The sequence below is a fragment of the Schistocerca serialis genome, chromosome 1 (assembly GCF_023864345.2).
Source record: "Schistocerca serialis cubense isolate TAMUIC-IGC-003099 chromosome 1, iqSchSeri2.2, whole genome shotgun sequence".
NCBI lineage: Eukaryota > Metazoa > Arthropoda > Insecta > Orthoptera > Acrididae > Schistocerca > Schistocerca serialis.
The window spans coordinates 1,127,457,499-1,127,476,790 of record NC_064638.1 but is presented as its reverse complement, the minus strand read 5'-3'; the positions used below and the strand labels follow the sequence as shown (position 1 = coordinate 1,127,476,790).

Sequence of the window (19,292 nt, the reverse complement as noted above, 5' to 3'; positions counted from 1 at the left end):
TGTCCAAAACAAACAACCAAACAGACACGAAAAACAAATAGAAGTCATCGGCTCTCATTTTCTCTCTTACATATTCAGTCATATTTCTTGCCATACAAATTTTATCAGTGCTGCCGGTAATACTACTATTTACTACGTCATTATTTACTATACCATACAGTAGTTTAGGTAGAGCGCAGCTCTAGTCTCATTGTAACTGGGCCTGGTGAATATGGTATTTATGGATAGTTAGTTAGATGTCGTTCACAGCTGCTACAGGAGACACGCTCGCTGTGGTCCTCCAGAGTCCTCTTTCCGTCCCTGCCGCCTCCGAGAAGCGGGCAGCGCCCCGGTGCACTTTTGTGCGGGCCTCCGCGCGGCGTTTCCTCATTTCCCGCGCCTGCATTATTGAGGCACGGCCGCGGGGTCGCTACTCTCCCTTTGCCCCCTCCCTCCCCGTGCTCTATAAATTTGCCCGCAGTAAGCTCTGGCCGGCTATTGCCGGCCCGCCGGCCAGGAACACAGCTCACTGCAGCCTGACCCGCGGGCTTCCACAGCTGAAAAGACTCCGTCCTCGAAGGGCCATTCCTCCGTACAGCGACGCTGTGGTGTGGCAGGGAGCGGCTCAAAGCTTTCTTCATCTCTGACAAGAGGAGACCGACTCGGGTGACTGTTGCACAGTAAAGAATTTGATTTTTAGCTGAGTGTGCGCGTACATACGTGCGAGCATGAGAGAAAGAAGGTGAAAGTGATTCAGAGCAAGTGAAAAATACAGCGAAACACAGAATGTTTGAGTAACCAAGAAAGAAGGGGAGAGGGTGAAAGAGAGGGGGAGATAAAGAAAGGGAATGTGAAGGAATGAGACAGAAAGAGAAGGAGAAATAGAGAGAGAGAGAAAGAGAGAGAGAGAGAGAGTAAGAAATAGTGAGACCAGGAGTGATGCAGGACGCTACAGTCGCAGGTTCGAATCCTGCCTCGGACATGGGTGTGTCTGATGTCCTTAGGTTAGTTAGGTTTAAGTAGTTCTAAGTTCTAGGGGACTGATGACCTCAGAGCCATTTGAACCATTTGAAGTGATGCAGGAATGGAGTGATAGCAATAGAGAGAGAGGTGGGCAGCCACAAAAAGAGAGAGTGAGAACATTAGAGTGAGAGAAGGAGTGAGGGTGAAAGAAAGTGAAACAGAGGGGGAGATAAGAGAGTGTCAGAGAATGAGAAAAAAACAGGGAGGGGTGGGAAGGAAAAAGTGAGAAAATGAAGGGAAGGAAAAGTGAAATGCTCAGTGAAGCAAAGGGAGAGAGAGAGACAGAGAGAGAGAAAGAAAGAAAGAAAGAGGTAGAGAGTGAGAGGAGAGGAGGAGAAGAAGAAGAAGAAGAATTAAAGAAAGAGAGTGAGAGAAATGGACAGGAAGAATGGGTGAAAGTAAAGAGGCAAGAGAGGGAAGAGAGAGAGAGAGAGAGAGAGAGAGAAAGAAAGAAAGAGGTAGAGAGTGAGAGGAGAGGAGGAGAAGAAGAAGAATTAAAGAAAGAGAGTGAGAGAAATGGACAGGAAGAATGGGTGAAAGTAAAAAAGCAAGAGAGCGAAGAGAGAGAGAGAGAGAGAGAGAGAGAGAGAGAGAGAGAGAGAGAGAGAAAGGAATTAAGAGACTGAAACTGACAGAAAGCACGAGTGAGAATAAAATAGAGAGAGAGAGTGCCAGGTGGGGGGGGAGGTTGTTGTTGTTGTTGTGGTCTTCAGTCCTGAGACTGGTTTGATGCAGCTCTCCATGCTACTGTATCCTGTGCAAGCTTCTTCATCTCCCAGTACTTACTGCAACCTACATCCTTCTGAATATGCTTAGTGTATTCATCTCTTGGTCTCCCTCTATGATTTTTACCCTCCACGCAGCCCTGCAATGCTAAATTTGTGATCCCTTGATGCCTCAGAACATGTCTTACCAACCGGTCCCTTCTTCTTGTCAAGTTGTGCCACAAACTCCTCTTCTCCCCAATTCTATTCAATACCTCCTCATTAGTTATGTGATCAACCCATCTAATCTTCAGCATTCTTCTGTAGCATCACATTTCGAAAGCTTCTATTCTCTTCTTGTCCAAACTATTTATCGTCCATGTTTCACTTCCATGCATGGCTACACTCAACACAAATAGTTTCAGAAACGACTTCCTGACACTTAAATCTATACTCGATGTTAACAAATTCCTCTTCTTCAGAAACGCTCTCCTTGCCATTTTTATATCCTCTCTACTCCACCATCATCAGTTATTTTGCTCCCCAAATAGCAAAACTCCTTTACTACTTTAAGTCTCTCATTTCCTAATCTAATTCCCTCAGCATTACCCGACTTAATTCGACTACGTTCCATTATCTTCGTTTTACTTTTGTTGATGTTCATCTTATATCGTCCTTTCAAGACACTGTCCATTCCGTTCAACTGCTCTTCCAAGTCCTTTGCTGTCTCTGACAGAATTACAATGTCATCGGCAAACCTCAAAGTTTTTATTTCTTCTCCATGGACTTTAATACCTACTCCGAATTTTTCTTTTGTTTCCTTTACTGCATGCTCAATATACAGATTGAATAACATCGGGGAGAGGCTACAACCCTGTCTCACTCCCTTCCCAACCACTGTTTCCCTTTCATGTCCCTCGACACTTATAACTGGAGGAAGGGGGGTTAACTGACTGACAGGGTGAGCTATGAAAGTTGAAAGAAATGAAAAGCGATATATTTCACTAGCGCTTACTGGGAAGGGTCTCTTTAGGCCGTTGTAGAAAACTATATAGCAACTCTTTTTTGATATTGCAGTCCTCGAAGATCTGTGTCCGGCGCCGCTCCGAATCCCGAAAGCGGCGTGCTAACGCGCGCTCGGCTATCTGGTTCTTTTTCCTTTCGTCAGTTACGTTCAGTATTTCTTAAGTTATCCAAGGGTGTCTTCTTGTCTTTTGCGTATTTTATCCGGTGCTACCCTATTTCATCTATAAAAACTACCCATTGGCCCTGTATTGATTTTTCCCTCGTTCAGTCAATCCTTGGTCAATGCGTTCTTTAAGTCTGTTCATCAGCGCCGATTCTTTCAATTTAACCATGTCTTGTCTTCTCAGTTTCCTACTTTTCTGCAATTTCTTCAGTTTTAATCTGCGGTTCGTAAACAGTAAATGAAGTAAGCGTCCACATGTGAGATAGAGAAAACAGTACTCCACGGCTACATCAAGAGTCTTTCATTGGAAGGCATTGGGGAAGGAAGAACAGAGTTAAAAAACAGTGGTATTATAGGCTCAGCACGAGCTGGGATTGCATGTTGACGAGAAAGGAAATAACGGGACGTATTAGTTTAATAGGAACTGTCGTTACGTTTACTTGAACAGAATTACAGAAAACAGTAATCTTATAAATATGAATGGTCGTAAGAGGATTTCATACTGGTTTCTCTTGGATGCAAGCCCATTGTGTTGACCACCGCGCCGCCTCACTTCGTGGCCATAGTTCAATGCAATACTGGTGTTGTTAATTAGTAATTACAGTTATTCTAAAAATACTTTGTATTTTCATGTACTTTGTTGCCTGGGTTGAAATGACAAAAGGATATGTGATTAGGTAGCTCAGTGTCAGAAAACAAATTTAAACAACTTGGGAGAGATCCCTGATCACTTACCGCGTCTTTCACCTCAGGTAGTGGTGTGTTAATATAAAAAATTACGCGTTACACCGTGGTTCAAAGTGAACACTTGATTGTAGGTTCCGTTATAAGTATTCGGGTAATTAGGTTCAAAGGTCGGAGGGAGACAATAGACTTATCACCTCCAATAGGAGCATGTATAGTAAAGCATTTAGGAGGTAAGTTTTACTTTGTCGAACATATTCCCCTGCTGATTTATTTTCAGTGTTGCACTTTCTGCTCCAATTAGTGCCGAGTACAACCCTGTATTCGTTCCGCTGTTTAGACGTCTGACGTGGACCTATAAGGAAGGCGTTATGAATCAGAGGTAGATTTAATTGTGGAGCTCTGAGAACACTCGTTCCAAAAATAGCCTGACCACACATTACTTCCTCCCATATACAGGGAAACTAAAAACAAAACACATTACCATGCCTAATACGGTGCAGAAAAACCATTGACACTCAAAACAGCTTCCAGTCGTCTCGGAACGGATAAACACAGGTCCTGTATTCTTTTCAGGGGAATGTTATACTATTATTCCTACAAAATAGTGGCACCTTCATGTGACGATGACGAAGATGGATACCTATCAAGCACATTTCTCTCCAAAGTAGACCACAAAGTCTCAGTTATATTGACATCTGGTGTGTGCCCAGGGGAGATGCGAGAGATGCGACAACTCATCCTCGTGCTCACAAAACCAGTGCTGAGTAATGCCAGCTGTGTGTACGGGGGGGCGCTGTCGTCTTAGTACACAGCATCACCATTGGGGAACAAACACTGTACCTTGAGAAGGATCCGATCAGCCAGAATGGTCACATAATCCTTAACAGTAACGCGACCTTGCACAGTAACGATAGGCCCCATGGAATATCATGAAATGGCTATCCAAATCATTACCAAACCCCTGCCATGTGTTACCCTTGGGACGTTAACTCAAGCAGAAGTTGGAAACAGTGTGGAACAAGACTCGTCCGCCCAAATAATTTTCTTCCATTGTTCTATAGTCCAGGTTTCAGGGCTTGAGCACCACATTTTCCAGTTATGGCCATTTGCATCAGTGATGCGAGGCGTTGAAATTTCAGCTCGCCCTACATTTCCCAGTTTATAGAGCTCCCTTCGTCTTGCTTTGGTATTGACAGGGTTCGTGAGTGCGACATGGAGCTATGCAATGACTCTAGCAGATGACGTCATCGTATTTTTCGTCTCAGTCCTCTTCAACGACCGTCTGTCACAGTCAGTCAACACACACTTTAGTCCCCATTGTGACATAGCGGATGTTTTTTGGGTTTCCGCATATCCGGCATAAATCTTCGATACGGTACCTTTTGGAAAACCAAATACTTCGGCTAACTTGGTTACGGAAGCACCCACCAAATGAGCACCAACAATTTGCCCATGTTCGAATTCACTTATCTCTCTCATAATGGACTCGTAACTACACGGAACACTCTTCTGACCACCATTTGCAAGGTATTAAGGACGCTGCACAGCTGACACTCGTGGTAAAATACGATAATGCATCCTGCTGCCTAGGCTAGAATCTGCATTTATGTTCAAGAAAGTGTTTCGCGCGATGTTTCCATACTTTTGTCCAACCTCTGTTCATCTCCCGAATTGACCACGGCAAGAAAATCAAAGAAATTAGAGATCATATGGATATTTTCCAACAATCGTTCTTTCCAAGCACCGTTCGAATTGCGTGTGAAACTGTCAGAAAAATCTTTCTATGGGATGTTCTTCAACACGCCCGTAACAGAGGCTGGAATGTCAGTCATGTACGTCAATTTCTCCTCTTTGTCGTTTTGTGGTAGGTTCCCATTGATAAAAACAAATCTCGATATCCGTGGTAATTTTTTACAGAACAGAATTATCTGATTTTGCATTTCAGTCAAGTCGCATGAGGCGTCCACGCGTCGTTCTTTTTGTTCCGGTGTGTCGGACGAAGTATTCACACACTTTTCTCTTCTTCAAACCATTCTGGAGAATGTCTTGAACACTTGATTTAGGCATATGTAATAAGGAAATGGGGTTCTGTAGTGAGGAAACACAGTTTTTCTTGTTTTACTACCCATACCTGTTTCGGAGTAGTCTCTCCATCTGTTGAACGGTATTAAAAGATTTATACATTAAGATATTTACCACTTTTTGAAATTATAGTTTTTACATTACTAGAAGTATGGACTGAATTATTAACTAGAAGAGTAATTATTTACCTTGTTATTACAAACTGGCATTCACAACTCTGTTTGGTATTTGTAGCACGCTATAATTATTGCTTTCCAGTATGTCATCTTCAGTAAATAAGTGGTTTATCAACGTTTTATTAACGTTATTTCTCAAATTTCAGACCAGATGTGGTATTATCGAGTGTTTATTTTTTGCTGATTTACTACCGTCGTTTTTGTACTACTGTCATTATATTATGTTGTTTTGTAAACAAAAATTCACTGTTTTACTCTTTGTCTTGCATTTTTTAGGTTACAGTACTATTTTTCGAAAAATGTGTTGAAATATACTGTACGCTGACTGTGACTGGGCTTTGTGAACGTTGATTGGGGAGGGGGAGCAGATTATGTACGTAAATGTGTATACTTTCTTTTTGTGGATCTCGCGTTTTTCTTGCTTCTACAGAGTGTTGGAGTGGAACTTCCTAAACGCACATTTTGTTTGAAAAACAAAACAATATAATGACAGTAGTGCAATGGAAAAAATTACAAATTCGATAATATCATATAATGCCTAAATTTTGAGAGCTTACATTAACAAAACATTGATAAACGGTTATTAATTGCAGATGACATACTGGAAGGCAATAATTATAGCTGTGGTACAAATACCAAACAGACGTATGAATACCAATATGTTATAATAATATATACATTTATTCTTTTTGTTAATACCTAATTTCTGCAACACTTATAGTAATGTAAATACTATAATCTCAAATAGTGGTGTACACCTTAATGCACAAATCCTTTTTATGTTATTCAACAGATAATAAATAAAACCCACTGAAGATGGAGGAACTTCTCCACAACATGTATGGGTAGTAAAACAAGAGAAATTGTGTTTGCTCAAGGTGGAACGACATTTCTTTGTTACACATTAGGAAGCAACGAGTACAAGGAAAGGGCTTGGACTACAAAATCCTTTAGGTATGTTGCTCCATTGTGATTTGTGACAATACAACGTTGACACATTACGCGCGACCACTACTTACCACTGCCTGGTCACAAGTGTCTGCTCGAAGGCACATCTGTTGTTTACGTCTGTTAGTTCGATTTGCCACCGTAGTTCCTCTGCTGACGTCGCTTATACGGCAGGAATAATATCAGTCTCTGTAACTTTTTGGACGGACGATGTAGGTATGTGTAAACGTAGAAGCTGGAGCCAGAGAATGAAGTGGGTCCCACAGTAACAGTGAGGTAGCGGCTAGGTTTAGCTGTAGGTGCTGGTGCAGATTAGGCGGTCGGCTGAGTTGGGCAGATTGCGGGCCTGTGTAGGGAGAAGAGATTAGCGGGACAGACAGAGTGGATAGGGGGACAGGCTCCTTTGAAGCCGCGCGCCGCGGGTCTGCCGAGATAAAGGCGCACTCCGCTGTGACGGGCCGCCTCTCCGAGGCTCGGTCACTCCAAGAAAACTGCAGCACAGGCTGCAACCAGAAGCCGCTACTTCACACTCACTCATTTCGCTATTATCACAAAATAATAACTCCTGCACAAACCTGCATTTTAAAAATTTTACAAGATGATTTCTAAAAAGTAAACGTTCTAGAATCGTTTTGTATTGTCGCTTTTCAGGCATGTTATCCGCAATCGCAGTTTTACAAATAATATGAAATATTCTGAGATGAAAAGAGTGGTGGGATGGTTCCTAATATCGTGTCGGGCCTCCATTTGACCGGAATAGTGCAACAACTCAACGTAGTATGGAGTCAAAAGGTCGTTGGTAGTCCGCTGCATAACTATTGAGCCATGCTTCCTCTTAATCGCCCATAATTGCGAAAGTTTTGCCGGTATAGGATTTTGTGCACGAACTGAGCTATCGATTATGTCCCGAAAGTATTCGATGGTATTCATGTCGGGCGATCTGGGTGCCCAAATCATTCACACACTGTCCAGAATGTCCTTCAGATCAACTGAGAACAACTGTGGCCTCGTGACACGGCGCATTCTCATGCATAAAAAGCCCATCGTTGTTTGGGATCATTAAGTCCATAAACCGCTGCATATGCACTCCCAGTAGCCGTATATAACCATTTCCAGTCAATCGTCAGTTCAGTCGGATCGGAGGACTCAGTCCAGTTCATGTAAACACAGCCCACACCATTATGCAGCCACCGGGAGCTTGCACAGTGCCGTGTTGACAACTTGCCTTCGTCGGTTCTGCGCCGCACTCGAGCCCTACCCAGCTCTTACCAACTGAAATCGGGACTTATCTGACTAGGCCACGGTTTTCCAGTCGTCAATGGACCAACCGCTATGGTTACAAGCCCAGGAGAGGCGCTACAGGCGATGTTGTGCTAATAGTCAAGGTACTCGCTTTGGTCGGCTGCTGCCATAGCCCATTAACGCCAGATTTCGCCACGCTGTCCTAACGGATATATTCGTCGTACGTCACACATTGATATCCGCCGTTATTTCACGCATTGTTGCTGCCTGTTAGCACTGTCTCCGCTATTCAGACCTGCTGCTCTCGGTCGTTAAGTGAATGCCGTCGGCTACTGCATTGTCCGTGATGAGAGGTAATGCCTGAAATTTGGGATTCTCGGTTCACTGTTGATACTGTGGATCTCAGAATACAGAATTCCTTAACTATTTCCGAGATGGAATGCTCCGTGCGCCTAGCTCCAACTACCATTTCGCGTTCAAAGTCTGTTTATTCCCCTAACATGTCGGTAACATCTTAACAACACCGAGCGACGTGGCGCAGTGGTTAGACACTGGACTCGCATTCGGGAGGACGACGGTTCAATCCCGCGTCCGGCCATCCTGATTTAGGTTTTCCGTGATTTCCCTAAATCTTTCCAGGCAAATGCCGGGATGGTTCCTCTGAAAGGGCACGGCCGACTTCCTTCCCCATCCTTCCCTAATCCGATGAGACCGATGACCACGCTGTCTGGTCTCCTTCCCCAAAACAACCAACCAACCAATCTTAACATGGATAAACTGAGTACAAATGACAGATCCGCCAATGCACGCCCTTTTCTATCTTCTTTGCGCGATACTATCGCCATCTGTATGTGTGCTTATCGCTGTCCCATGACTTTGTCACCTCAGTGTATAGACCGTCTTTTGCGACTGTAACAGAAGTCTTATTTAGACCAGTCGCTTTTCACTTTATTTTAAAACCTATTCAGCGATCTCTGTAACAGTCTGTTGGCCAAGATCGTAAACAGTTCGCACGTTTAAAATTATCAATAATAAATCTGTTTTAAATTACTATTGTTACTAATATTCTTCTGTTCCGTATTTCGTTCCTAACGTTCTTCTTCACAAATATGTTAGATTTTAGTACATTGCAGTTCACTAACACTGAAAGTATTTTCATTTTTGTCATGCTGATGTACTTACACCTCTAGTACTTCCTTTTGGTGCAGCCGAGTCTTTCCCCCGCGCACACTTGTACCCATATTTCAGTACCATAAACAGCTGTGTGTAGTATTTTGTAGCGATCCATCATGACATACATGGACGACCGTGCTGTGCGCAGTTAAGCATAGCACTCGATTTTTGTATGATGAGATAAGAACCTTGAAGGCACATCTGTTGTAGATGTACCTGATAATGAGTCATCCCCTAAAACTATTACTGCTGTAACTTTTGACGACAAGCACCGAGTAAGGTGATTGGGAGGTCAGCGATAAGGGACGAAGAGTCTATTCATTTTTCCCCGATATCTCGGACTGTTTAAGAATGGAACATGCAGATCCTATCCGTGCCATGGTGTGCATGTTAACTGGACACGACCTTTTGCCATGCATTTAAACCAAATTGCACATGTGGGGTATTAAGAACCCCAGAACACACGGTCCTGTTCTGCGGGAATCACAGAAGCACAGGGGCATACCACAGACACACAACATAACCACTGAACGGCAAATATGCGAAGCTATTAGAAATGTTGATCAATGGAAGCACCTAAACAAATTAGCAGACTATATTTCTAAAATGATTTACAAAGAGTAACTACACACTAGGCCATACAGAGGGCAAGTCAGTATGCAGCAATACGGAAGACTCCATAGAGTGCCGGCTGGGGTGGCCGAGCGGTTCTAGGCGCTACAGTCTGGAACCGCGCGACCGCTACGGTCGCAGGTTCGAATCCTGCCTTGGGCATGGATGTGTGTGATGTCCTTAGGTTAGCTAGGTTTAAGTAGTTCTAAGTTCTAGGGGACTGATGACCAAACCAGTTAAGTTCCATAGTGCTCAGAGCCATTTGAACCATAATCAGTGCACAATCTTAGACACATTTATATTATATCCAGTAATTTACATGTAGCTTAAGGAAATTGCCCTACCGCTAATATATAATCAAGTATGGTGTCTGGGGGTCAATGGCTCGATGACAAACACCGACGTTTTCATCAGCATGCATGAAGGTGGCGACTCCAACATCTATCATATGTCCCATTCTCCGTTCACTTTTTCAGCTAAATCATCAAACGATTTATTTATATTCTCATCTAATGAAAATGTTATTTTATTAATGATTCAAGAACAAAAAACGAGTACAAGACACAGCTTGCCTTCACGTAGCGGGGGATGCAAGGACTGGTGGCGTGCATAAAGTACGATTTAAAACATAGCCCGATGGAACAATGTCTTTCCTCAGATTTCTCGATGCTGTGGTGCCCATCCAGATGAAATTAATCGATCGTCTTTTCTTTTGTTTGTGTGGCTTGGAGAGCGTACAAAGGGTTATACAGAGCACTGCTGTGAGTGGTTCTGTGTGTAGCGAAAGTAAGAAACTTTAATAATTTTTTGACATACTTGCAATCCGTCTTAGCAGCTAAAATTTTAGTAACGCAGTGTTTTCGGTATGTTATTCCTGTCTAAAAAATGTCAGGGTAGGTTTCAACGTGTTGGATTGGGCCAATCCCTTGCGAGATGTGACACTGGAGTTTCATATACTGGGACGAGAAACGTTATCATATAGTCCAAGACAAAACAACGACGCAACACAAAGGAAATCGGTAGATGTGATGTACGTGTACAGACAAACAAATGATAACAATTTCAGAAAAAGTCGATGATTTATTCAAGGGAAAGAGCTTCACAAATTGAGCAATATCCGGTGACTTTGCTGGCCAAGACAGGGTTTGTCAACCACGAAGACAAGCAGTAGAAACCCTCGGCGTGTGTGGGCGGGCATTATCGTGCTGAAATGTAAGTCCAGGATGGCTTGCCATGAAGGGCAACAAAACGGAGCATAGAATATCGTCGACGTACCGCTACGCTGTAACGGTGCCAGAGATGATAACCTAGGTGGCCCTCCAATGAAAAGAAATGGCGCCCCAGACCATCACCCCTAGTTGTCGGGCTGTATGGTAGGCGAAACTCATGTTGGTATCCTACCGCCATCTGTGACTTTTCCAGGCACGTCTTCGGCCTGGAATTTCATTGGCTGGATCAGTGGTGAGCATCGCTTGTATCCGAGCCCCGATGACCAGCGAAAAGGGGTCTGGAGACGCCCCAGAAAGTGGTGGGATATCAACGAGACTGTCGCCCTCCATACAGCACGACAACGAGAGTGATGGTGTAGGATGCCATTCGTCTTTGCCAACAAGGTAGCCAGACCTCTCCCCATTTGACAACGTTTAGATCATTGTGGGCGGGGTTCTCCAACCAGCTCATGATTTTGATGATCAAACGCGCCAGTTGGACAGAATCTGGCGCGATATATCTCAGGAGGACAGCGGACAACTCTGTCAATCAATGCCAAGCCGAATAACGGCTTGCGTAGGGGCCATAAGTGAACCAACGCGTTACTGACTTGCTCAATTTCTGAAGCTCATTCTCTTGAATAAACCATCCAATTTTTCTGAAATTGTAACCATTTGTTAGTCTGTACATGTAGATCACTTATTCAGATTTCCGTCCCTTTGGGCTTACTGACACACACACAAATCAGCATATCAACATCGTAAATATAAAACGTACATATGACATTTCACACCTCCTGGGGTGCAACGCGAACTGTAGATAGCGCTGCATATATGGAAGTAGTGAGATAAACGCGGATGCGGAAAGCACTTTGGCAAATCGAAGGAACTGTAACAGCTCTCACCTCTCTCGATTTACTGGAACTTAAAGAAAAAAGTCTCATAGTGGCCGGTCTGGGGTTCTGACCCAAGCCCAGATGAGCACGAGTACAGCCTTCCACCGCGATGCTGCTTCTTTCCGCGTACGAATCTCGTCAGACGATATCAGTTACCCTGGTAAGACACAGTGGTGCTTGAATGTTGCCTTGTACTCCGCTGTTGTACCATGAGCCACAGTCACGGGAGAATGAAACCGGAGATGTGTACTACGAAGCTTTGGAAGCAGTGTAAAGAAAAGTGTGGTCATCAGAGGCGGTTGAAAGTGACCCGGCAGGAAGTTAGTTTTTCTGAGATGCTCCGGGTGTATTTTTAGGAGTGCGCCGAGTATTATTTTTATTACGTGATCCAGCTGGGCAGCGGGTCAGCATCCGGTGGGGCTCTCCGCGCTTCGCATGGTCGCACTGGATAGACGCTTGGTTCTGGAGACGTCAGCGGATAACTACGTTGAGAGGGTGGAGATTCTATAGAGTAGCCAGCTACCCTAAGCTTTGGCGATTATTTTAGCTGAGTCGCAATCGATCTAAATACTCCAGAATGACAGGGTGAACGGTCAGACTACTCCCCTACCTGCCAGATTTTTTGTCATTCCCGTTGAACAAAAGGAAAGCACCGTAATAACCCAATAATCTACAATAAAAAATAACCAAGTGACTACTGTGCTCGTCTGTGTAGGGCGTAATGGCAACGTAGTTAAATGAGGCTAAAAAAAATTGAGAAAGCAAGTTCTAATTTCCAAAAAGTGGATTGATAGAAAAAAGAATTTATTTCTAGAACAAATTACACTCGAGCAATATTCTATGATGGGTCGCACGAGTGATTTCCAAGCAATATCCCTTGTAGACTGCATTCCCCAGTAATCTACAAATAAAGCGAATTATACCACGTTCTTTACCCATGACTGAACAAGTTTGATGATTTCATTTTATATACCTATAAATGCTACGCCCAGGTATTTGTATGAGTTAACCGATTCCAGTTGTGACGCTTTGATATTATAGTCATAGGGTACTACGATTTTGGTTTTGTGAAGTGCACAGTTTTCAATTTATGAACAGTTAAAGCAAGCTGCCAATTTTCGCACCACTCTAAAATCTTATTAAGATTTAACGTAATGTTTGCGCAGCTTCTTTCAGGTTGTACTTCATAATAGATGACCGCCATGTGCGAAAAGCTTGAGGTTACTTGTAATAGTGTCCGCAAGGTCATTACTATACAGGGTGTTCCTTGATAATGTTGCAGACTTTCAGGTAGATGCTATTTTTCTTGACTTCCGGAAGGCGGAAGGCGTTCGATACAGTTCCGCACTGTCGCCTGATAAACAAAGTAAGAGCCTACGGAATATCAGACCAGCTGTGTGGCTGGATTGAAGAGTTTTTAGCAAACAGAACACAGCATGTTGTTATCAATGGAGAGACGTCTACAGACGTTAAAGTAACCTCTGGCGTGCCACAGGGGAGTGTTATGGGACCATTGCTTTTCACAATATATATAAATGACCTAGTAGATAGTGTCGGAAGTTCCATGCGGCTTTTCGCGGATGATGCTGTAGTGTACAGAGAAGTTGCAGCATTAGAAAATTGTAGCGAAATGCAGGAAGATCTGCAGCGGATAGGCACTTGGTGCAGGAAGTGGCAACTGACCCTTAACATGGACAAATGTAATGTATTGCGAATACATAGAAAGAAGGATCCTTTATTGTATGATTATATGATAGCGGAACAAACACTGGTAGCAGTTACTTCTGTAAAATATCTGGGAGTATGCGTGCGGAACGATTTGAAGTGGAATGATCATATAAAATTAATTGTTGGTAAGGCGGGTACCAGGTTGAGATTCATTGGGAGAGTCCTTAGAAAATGTAGTCCATCAACAAGGAGGTGGCTTACAAAACACTCGTTCGACCTATACTTGAGTATTGCTCATCAGTGTGGGATCCGTACCAGATCGGTCTGACGGAGGAGATAGAGAAGATCCAAAGAAGAGCGGCGCGTTTCGTCACAGGGTTATTTGGTAACCGTGATAGCGTTACGGAGATGTTTAATAAACTCAAGTGGCAGACTCTGCAAGAGAGGCGCTCTGCATCGCGGTGTAGCTTGCTCGCCAGGTTTCGAGAGGGTGCGTTTCTGGATGAGGTATCGAATATATTGCTTCCCCCTACTTATACCTCCCGAGGAGATCACGAATGTAAAATTAGAGAGATTAGAGCGCGCACGGAGGCTTTCAGACAGTCGTTCTTCCCGCGAACCATACGCGACTGGAACAGGAAAGGGAGGTAATGACAGTGGCACGTAAAGTGCCCTCCGCCACACACCGTTGGGTGGCTTGCGGGGTATAAATGTAGATGTAGATGTAGATGTAGAATAATGGAAATGGATAAATGTATCAATTTGACGAAAGGGACGCTGGTCCGGAAACGACTGAGTCCAAAGTTATAAGCGAAAATCCTTCCGATTCCTCTGACAGTGAAACTCTTCTACTGCAAAGCTCTTTACTTTCCATATTTTTGCAGGAGGTAGACCTACTATGGACCAAAAACAAGAAAAAATTGTCTAGTAAACGTGGGCTCTAAAGTGCATACTTTAAGAGCTGTGAGCACTTATTTATCTTCGGTACTGTAAAATACATCTCTTCAACTGAACAACTGGTCATAGCTCTTCAGGTGTGCATTTTAGAACTCATGTTTAATAGATTTATTTGCTTAGAATGATGCTTCTTCTCATATTTCTGAATACTGTCCATTCTACCTCAGAGACCCTGTATTACGTTTTCTCACATTTTCCACGACTGCGATGAACTCATTTTTGCGTGTATGGAATGGAAAACGAATCGTTTCTAATCTGAGCAAAACAATTTGTACGATAATTATCGAAGCAGACGAAATGGATTAAAATTTGTACTGCGGCCGGGACTCGAACCCGGGTCTTCTTGCTTACGATGCATAAATGCTAACTATTACACCACCGCAGTACGATGGTCAACATTGCTGCTCAAAGTACATAAGCTGAGTGCCCTCCCCAACACAAACTTCAATACATTATTCCCTTACATATTGTCACTACTGCCAGGGCTCTCCGATATTGGCAAGCCCCCCAGCATTGGACGTAATGGGACGTCCTTGTACCGTTGGTGATCTTATAATTTAATGTTCCCCTGAGACATTTAAGTCTCTTTTTATTATCTACGATAATGATCGAAGCAGCCGAAATTTCTGCCTAGTGGCAACAAGACCCGGGTTCGAGTCCCGGCCGCAGCACAAATTTTAATTCATTTCGTCTGCTTCGATGATTATAGTAGATACTAAAAAGAGACTTAAATGTCTCAGGGAAATATTTTTATTATAAAATCTAAAAAACAATTTGGTTTTTTCATCGCATGTAGAACACAATCAAATTTAGCGAATATGCAGTACTTTTTTACTTCTAAAAATTAGAGTTGTAGAAAATATCCTTCGATAATTTATTTCCCTCAACCCATACTTCCGTAGCTGACATTATGTTTGACAGTGTGAAAAATTGTTGCTGGCTCACGTGCCACGTTTCTATTGTCCCCTGCCGCCGAAACTGAAATGCCAGTAGTACTTCATGGCGTTAAAATTTGTAATAGTGATCACCAACGAAATATACGGGAGAAACTGGCGGTCAGTAATGGAGCCGGAAGAATTTTAAAAATGCTATAGTACGGGAAATCCTAGGAAATACAGGAAAGCTGGTCATACTAGGCATACCGCCAAGGGACGTAGTTCCTCAGAAAAAGGGTTCTTAATAGTCGGACAGAGAGACGGATCGAGAACAAACCGATCCTATAAGGGTTCCGTTTTTACAGATTGGGGCACAGCACCCTAAACAAAAGATTGGGATGTTCGTACAGTACCGCCAGCGGGGTAGCCGTGCAGCTTAGGCGCTACGCTACTCTCTCTTGGTCGAAGCAAGGCCGTTGTTACGTGTTTTGCCACCCTAAGCGAGAAGTGAAAAATGACGCGCCCTCCTCATGTCTCCGCAATATCCTTTCTTCCTGGAGTGCTACTTCTACAAGTTTCGCAGAAGGGCTTCTGAGAAGTTTGGAACGTAGGAGGCGAGGTACTGGCAAAATTGAAGCTGTGAGGACGGGTCGTGAGTCATGCTTGGGTAACTCAGATGGTGAGCACTTGCCTGCGAAAGGCAAAGGTCCCGAGTTCGAGTCTCGGTCCGGCACACAGTTTTAATCTACCAGGAAGTTTCATGTCAGCGTACACTCCGCTGCAGATTGGAAATCTCATTCCAAAGACGTCTTCCTTGTATTTTCTGTTCAGAGTTCTACAATTTTTATTTGCCACTGTGGTGTGCAGTGGTCTAAGATGTAGGCTTCTAGTATTCGTCCAAGATGGGCCCGGGTTCGAATCCTGGTGAGGCATAGACGTTGTGTTTATCTTTTGGCACTGGCTCTTTCCCTTCCCTGGAGTCAATGCTCCTAAATTAGGGATGGGTGACAGCTTATAGCACGTTGAGTTACTCACGGTGGTCGTTAAACCTTAATTTAAAAAAGAACATATTTCCTCCGTATTCATTAGAGGCTGCTTTAGTTTTGACGAAGGTAGAGGCAATGTGTTTACTTTTGGCAAAGCAACTAAAGACTTCTAAATTAACTGTTCAAAAAGTGTTTAAATGTGTGTGAAATCTTATGGGATTTAACTTCTAACGTCATCATCCCTAAGCTTACACACTACTTAACCTAAATTATCCTAAGGCCAAACATACATACCCATGCCGAAGGGAGGACTCGAACCTCCGCCGGGACCAGCCGCTCAGTCCATGACTGCAGCGCCTTAGACCGTTCGGCTAAAATTAACTGTTCCATGCGCATTGGAAAACAATTTGGTGTTTCAATTTTCTCTCCTTTTCATTTTTCCGTCACATTTGCTCAATTAGAATGAGATTTTCACTCTGCAGCGGAGTGTGCGCTGATATGAAACTTTCTGGCAAATTAAAACTGTGTGGCGCACCGAGACTCGAACTCGGGACCTTTGCCTTTCGCGGGAAAATGCTCTACCATCTGAGCTACCCAAGCACGACCCACGACCCGTCCTCACAGCTTCAATTCAGCCAATACCTCGTCTCGTACCTTCCAAACTTCGCAGAAGCTCTTCTGTGAAATTTGCAGAATTGAAGCTGTGAGGACGGGATGTAAGTCGTTCTCGGGTAGCTCAGATGGTGAACACTTGCCCGCGAAAGGTAAAGGTCCCGAGTTCGAGTCTCGGTCCGGGACACAGTTTTAAGCTGCCAGGAAGTTTCATATCAGCGCACACTCCGCTCCAGAGTGAAAATCTCATTCTGGAAACATCCTCAAGGCTGTGGCTAAGGCATGTCTCCGCAATATCCTTTCTTTCAGGAGTGCTAGTTCTGTAAGGTTCTTAGGAGAGCTTCTGTCAAGTTTGGAAGGTAGGAGACGAGGTACTGGCAGAAGTAAAGCTGTGAGGACGGGGCGTGAGTCGTGCTTGGGTAGCTCAGTTGGTAGTGCAGTTGCCCGCGAAGGGCAAAGGCCCCGAGTTCGACTCTCGCTCCGGCACACAGTTTTAATCTGCCAGGAAGTTTCATTTTTGCTCAATTACTCCGCTGTTTGATTTGAAATTAGTTTTTTTCGCTCTTTGGCGCCCTTAAAAGTTGCCGCTATAGGCGGCCGCCTTGTCTTGCCGAAGGGTTAAAACTGCCCTCGGTGGAAGCTCTTACAGGTGCAGGAGGTACGCAAAAAACCTCAATATTGATGTTGTCTGAAACTGTGGGCCGTCTCGTGAAAAGCTGCTAGCCATGTACTCGGGACAGATCCCTCTACAACTTACCCAGGACTCAGCGAATCCCGTGTTTAACAGATCTGACGATCCACTCGTCAGGATGAAAGGCGGACCGAACGCAGAGTCGGGCAGAAGCTGCAGGAGTGGGAGGCAGAGTTAATAGAGGTGAGCTCGGCGGGTGGAAGAGACGCCGCCTCCTCAGGATTACGCAAGGCAGGCGGGCGCCTAGAGGAGCCGTGTGTTTGGCCCAGTTCCCGATATACTCTGGGCCGCGACGCTGCTGTAGCCCGAGGGAGCACGATGAGGAGGGAGGGGGGGAGAGTAGAAGTGTATGGGGTGAGGTTGGGGGGGGGCGGTGTCGGGGCGGCGTCGGGCCGCAGTCGCCGGCGGGGCGGCGCGCCAAACGCAACGCGTCGTGTGCGTGTGTGAGCAGTGCGTGTGGACAGCGTCGCGACGCCGGCTGGTGAGATGCCCGTGCCGGGGACTGTGATCGCGCCGAGGTTCAAGGCCACCTCGCCCGTCCCAGGTAACGCACCCCAGCAACCACTAACCGTGCCAGTAGACGGATTGTGTCTACAACTTTCCTTCCGCCGTTTCCTTCTTGCAGTTTGACGCTTTATTGTGAAAAACATACAGATATTTTACAATTCGAAGTACTGGCAATCGTTGGGTTCTACAGGGTGGCGCACGAAACGTGTTACCATTTTGTCTTTGAATATAAACTTTATTGTCAATACAGTCTGAAAGGAAAACATACTACAATGAAGAGCAGTCCATGGAGATTTGTTCTAACTCAGCACATGCTCAATATGTCCACCATTTCGTTTCCTAACTTCCTTCAAACGAACACTGAAGTTAGTGATTACCCTTCCGTACTTTCACTGCAAGCTTGAAAAATAAGTCTTCTGAGCTCCATTAAATCACGTGGAGCTTTCGGGAAAATTTTTTCCTTTAGGTACCCCCAAAGAAAAAAGTCACCTGGATTGAGATCTGGACTATTAGGGGACCAATTTTGTCCGTCATTGAAGCGACGTGGATACCTGAGCGAAATGATCCGCATATCGAAATGCTCGTTTAAAAACTCCAACACAGTGTTTGCAGTATGTGGCCTTGCTCCGTCTTGCATGAACCACGGCGTGTTGAAGGACAAGGCAGTAACAAGAAGCTGTGGAAAGAAGCTATTGCGAAGCATCCTCAAATAACGCTCGCTGTTCACAGTTTCTTCAAAGAAAAAGGTTCCAATAAGTCCGTCACTGGAAATTGCTGCCCACGCTGTAATCCTCGGAGCATAATGTTGTCGCTCATGAAGCACTTGTGAATTTTCAGTGGCCCAAAAGCGTACATTTTGTTTGTTAACCACACCATTTAAATGAAAATGCGCCTCGTTTGAAAACGAAACGTTGTTGAGAGTTTCTTCCCTGTCCTCCGCCCACGGAGCAAACAGTAGTATCTGCTGCTTGTGTTCTTCAGTGAGCTTCTGTGCACAGGTCATCTTGTATGGGTACATATGGAGGTCACTTTTAAGAATGCATTGAACGGAGCGTCTGGATATTCCCAGTTGCACTG

General features: G+C 44.4%; 1 protein-coding gene across 12 annotated transcripts in view; it reads left to right on the top strand.

Moving 5' to 3' along the window:
* Positions 1 to 19,292, top strand: part of LOC126416983 (sorbin and SH3 domain-containing protein 1) — a 1,139,715-nt gene that overhangs the window by 658,245 nt on the left and 462,178 nt on the right. The window contains exon 1 of one of the 12 annotated variants that reach the window (XM_050084940.1): positions 18,118 to 18,252. The exons of the other annotated variants lie outside the window; for them this stretch is intronic. Coding sequence (XP_049940897.1) covers positions 18,195 to 18,252 — 58 coding nt within the window. The 5' untranslated portion in view covers positions 18,118 to 18,194. Of the gene's footprint in view, positions 1 to 18,117; positions 18,253 to 19,292 lie in introns of those variants that run through there. 12 annotated transcript variants of the gene reach the window in all.